The 2,500-nt window shown below is 57.5% G+C and overlaps 2 protein-coding genes across 2 annotated transcripts in view; one reads left to right on the plus strand and one right to left on the minus strand.

Moving 5' to 3' along the window:
• LOC117764212 (laminin subunit alpha-5-like) overlaps nucleotides 1-2,500 on the plus strand; it is a 75,089-nt gene that overhangs the window by 68,838 nt on the left and 3,751 nt on the right. Inside the window, 4 exon segments of the mRNA XM_034589812.1 lie at nucleotides 176-319; nucleotides 1,645-1,775; nucleotides 1,855-2,022; nucleotides 2,355-2,484. Of these exon segments, the coding sequence (XP_034445703.1) occupies nucleotides 176-319; nucleotides 1,645-1,775; nucleotides 1,855-2,022; nucleotides 2,355-2,484 (573 nt within the window).
• The window catches only part of LOC117764224 (proteasomal ubiquitin receptor ADRM1-like), a 26,806-nt gene that overhangs the window by 14,778 nt on the left and 9,528 nt on the right, over nucleotides 1-2,500 (minus strand). The gene's annotated exons all lie outside the window — the stretch shown is intronic.

Below are 2,500 nucleotides of genomic sequence, written 5' to 3' on the forward strand. Positions count from 1 at the left end.
CTGTTTCCAGTCAGAAGCAGCTGTTGTGTCAGTAGATAAAAAGATGTTTTAAACCACAGTTAGTTCTGTCTCTTATTCACCAGGTTGTTCTTGAGTTGCAACATCTGAGAAGTTCATTTATTCTAAACTCAATGGAAGCAGTTTCTTCTCTGACCTGTGTCTGTTGTCTCCTCAGGTGGCTCGTGAGGCTCACTTCTCTGGACAGAGCTACTTGGATCTGACTCTGACCAACGTCCCGAGTCTCAGGGACAACTTCTACGCCAGCTTCAGCTTCAGAACCGACAAGAAGGAGGGACTCATGTTCTACCACCAAGATAAGGTCCAGACAAGCCTCCATCGCTTTCTGTTCCCTTCATACTTCTTTTCATTACTTTAATCCACAGCTGTGGCTCTGTCCCTCTGGCTCTGTCCCTGTGGCTCTGTCCCTCTGGCTCTGTCCCTGTGGCTCTGTCCCTCTGGCTCTGTCCCTGTGGCTCTGTCCCTCTGGCTCTGTCCCTGTGGCTCTGTCCCTGTGGCTCTGTCCCTCTGGCTCTGTCCCTGTGGCTCTGTCCCTCTGGCTCTGTCCCTCTGGCTCTGTCCCTGTGGCTCTGTCCCTGTGGCTCTGTCCCTCTGGCTCTGTCCCTCTGGCTCTGTCCCTGTGGCTCTGTCCCTGTGGCTCTGTGCCTCTGGCTCTGTCCCTGTGGCTCTGTCCCTGTGGCTCTGTCCCTCTGGCTCTGTCCCTGTGGCTCTGTCCCTCTGGCTCTGCCCCTGTGGCTCTGTCCCTGTGGCTCTGTCCCTGTGGCTCTGTCCCTCTGGCTCTGTCCCTGTGGCTCTGTCCCTCTGGCTCTGTCCCTCTGGCTCTGCCCCTGTGGCTCTGTCCCTCTGGCTCTGTCCCTCTGGCTCTGTGCCTGTGGCTCTGTCCCTCTGGCTCTGTCCCTGTGGCTCTGTGCCTCTGGCTCTGTCCCTGTGGCTCTGTCCCTGTGGCTCTGTCCCTGTGGCTCTGTCCCTCTGGCTCTGTCCCTCTGGCTCTGTCCCTCTGGCTCTGCCCCTGTGGCTCTGTCCCTGTGACTCTGTCCCTCTGGCTCTGTCCCTCTGGCTCTGTCCCTGTGGCTCTGTCCCTGTGGCTCTGCGCCTGTGGCTCTGTCCCTCTGGCTCTGTCCCTGTGACTCTGTCCCTCTGGCTCTGTCCCTCTGGCTCTGTCCCTGTGGCTCTGTCCCTCTGGCTCTGTCCCTGTGGCTCTGTCCCTGTGGCTCTGTCCCTGTGGCTCTGCCCCTGTGGCTCTGTGCCTGTGGCTCTGTCCCTGTGGCTCTGCCCCTGTGGCTCTGTCCCTCTGGCTCTGTCCCTGTGGCTCTGTCCCTGTGGCTCTGTCCCTCTGGCTCTGTCCCTCTGGCTCTGTCCCTGTGGCTCTGTGCCTCTGGCTCTGTCCCTGTGGCTCTGTCCCTCTGGCTCTGTCCCTGTGGCTCTGTGCCTGTGGCTCTGTCCCTGTGGCTCTGTCCCTCTGGCTCTGCCCCTGTGGCTCTGTCCCTCTGGCTCTGTCCCTCTGGCTCTGCCCCTGTGGCTCTGTCCCTGTGGCTCTGTCCCTCTGGCTCTGTCCCTCTGGCTCTGTCCCATGCTCCTGCCCTGGTTTCTTGGACCTCAGCGTGTTAATCTGTGGAATCTGTGCAGGACGGAGTGTGCCAGGTGTTTCTGCACGATGGCCAAGTGGTGGTGAGAGCTGGCAACAGTGAGATCAGGACACAGAAGACGTACAACGATGCCAACAGCCACTACGTCGCCCTCTACATCAACATCACCGGGTAGGACGACTCCGTTCTGTAAGTCGTGGACACAGAGTGTTCAGGCTGTTTGTTAACTGTCGGCCGCTCACGCCTCCAGGATGCGTCTGTACATGGACGACGTGCTGGAGAAAGCCAAGGAGGGAATCCGTATCGACACCAGGGGGCGTACAGCGCCGACGGCAGGGGGCAGCACCTTCCTGGGAGGGATGCCCGACCAAACCAGCACCAACCTCACCGGGTGTATCAGCAACGTCTTCATCAAGAGGTGAGAAGAGAGGACGGACACTTCAAACACCAGAGAATCAACTGGGATCAAACTTTAGTCCGTTTTTAATTTGAGAGCTGAAGAAAGAAGTTCATCAAACTGAAGTAAATCCAGGTTGAGGGGGGGGGGGGGGCCGAGTTGCACATTCCACCTGATCCAGCTCGAAAAACTCAAATTAAAAAAGGTTTGTAGCTGCGAGCGATTAAACAAATAACCAGGTACAGTTATGATCTCATGTTTCTTCTCTGCACAGCCGATGAGATGATTTATTATCATCTGCTGATGACTTTGTTATTTGAGCTTGACAACGTGTGCCCGCTTCTCGTCGTCAGGGAGACGAGTCCTCAGGCGGTCCAGAACCTGCTGAAGGTGAACAAGAACGTCAACGTCCCTCTGGGTTGTCCCGCCGCCGCCAAACCTCAGCAGATCGTCGCCGCGCAGCCCAAACACAACAAAGCCAAGGTGCGCGCGCGCACAC

The sequence above is a fragment of the Hippoglossus hippoglossus genome, chromosome 7 (genome assembly GCF_009819705.1).
Source record: "Hippoglossus hippoglossus isolate fHipHip1 chromosome 7, fHipHip1.pri, whole genome shotgun sequence".
NCBI classification, from domain to species: Eukaryota; Metazoa; Chordata; class Actinopteri; order Pleuronectiformes; family Pleuronectidae; genus Hippoglossus; species Hippoglossus hippoglossus.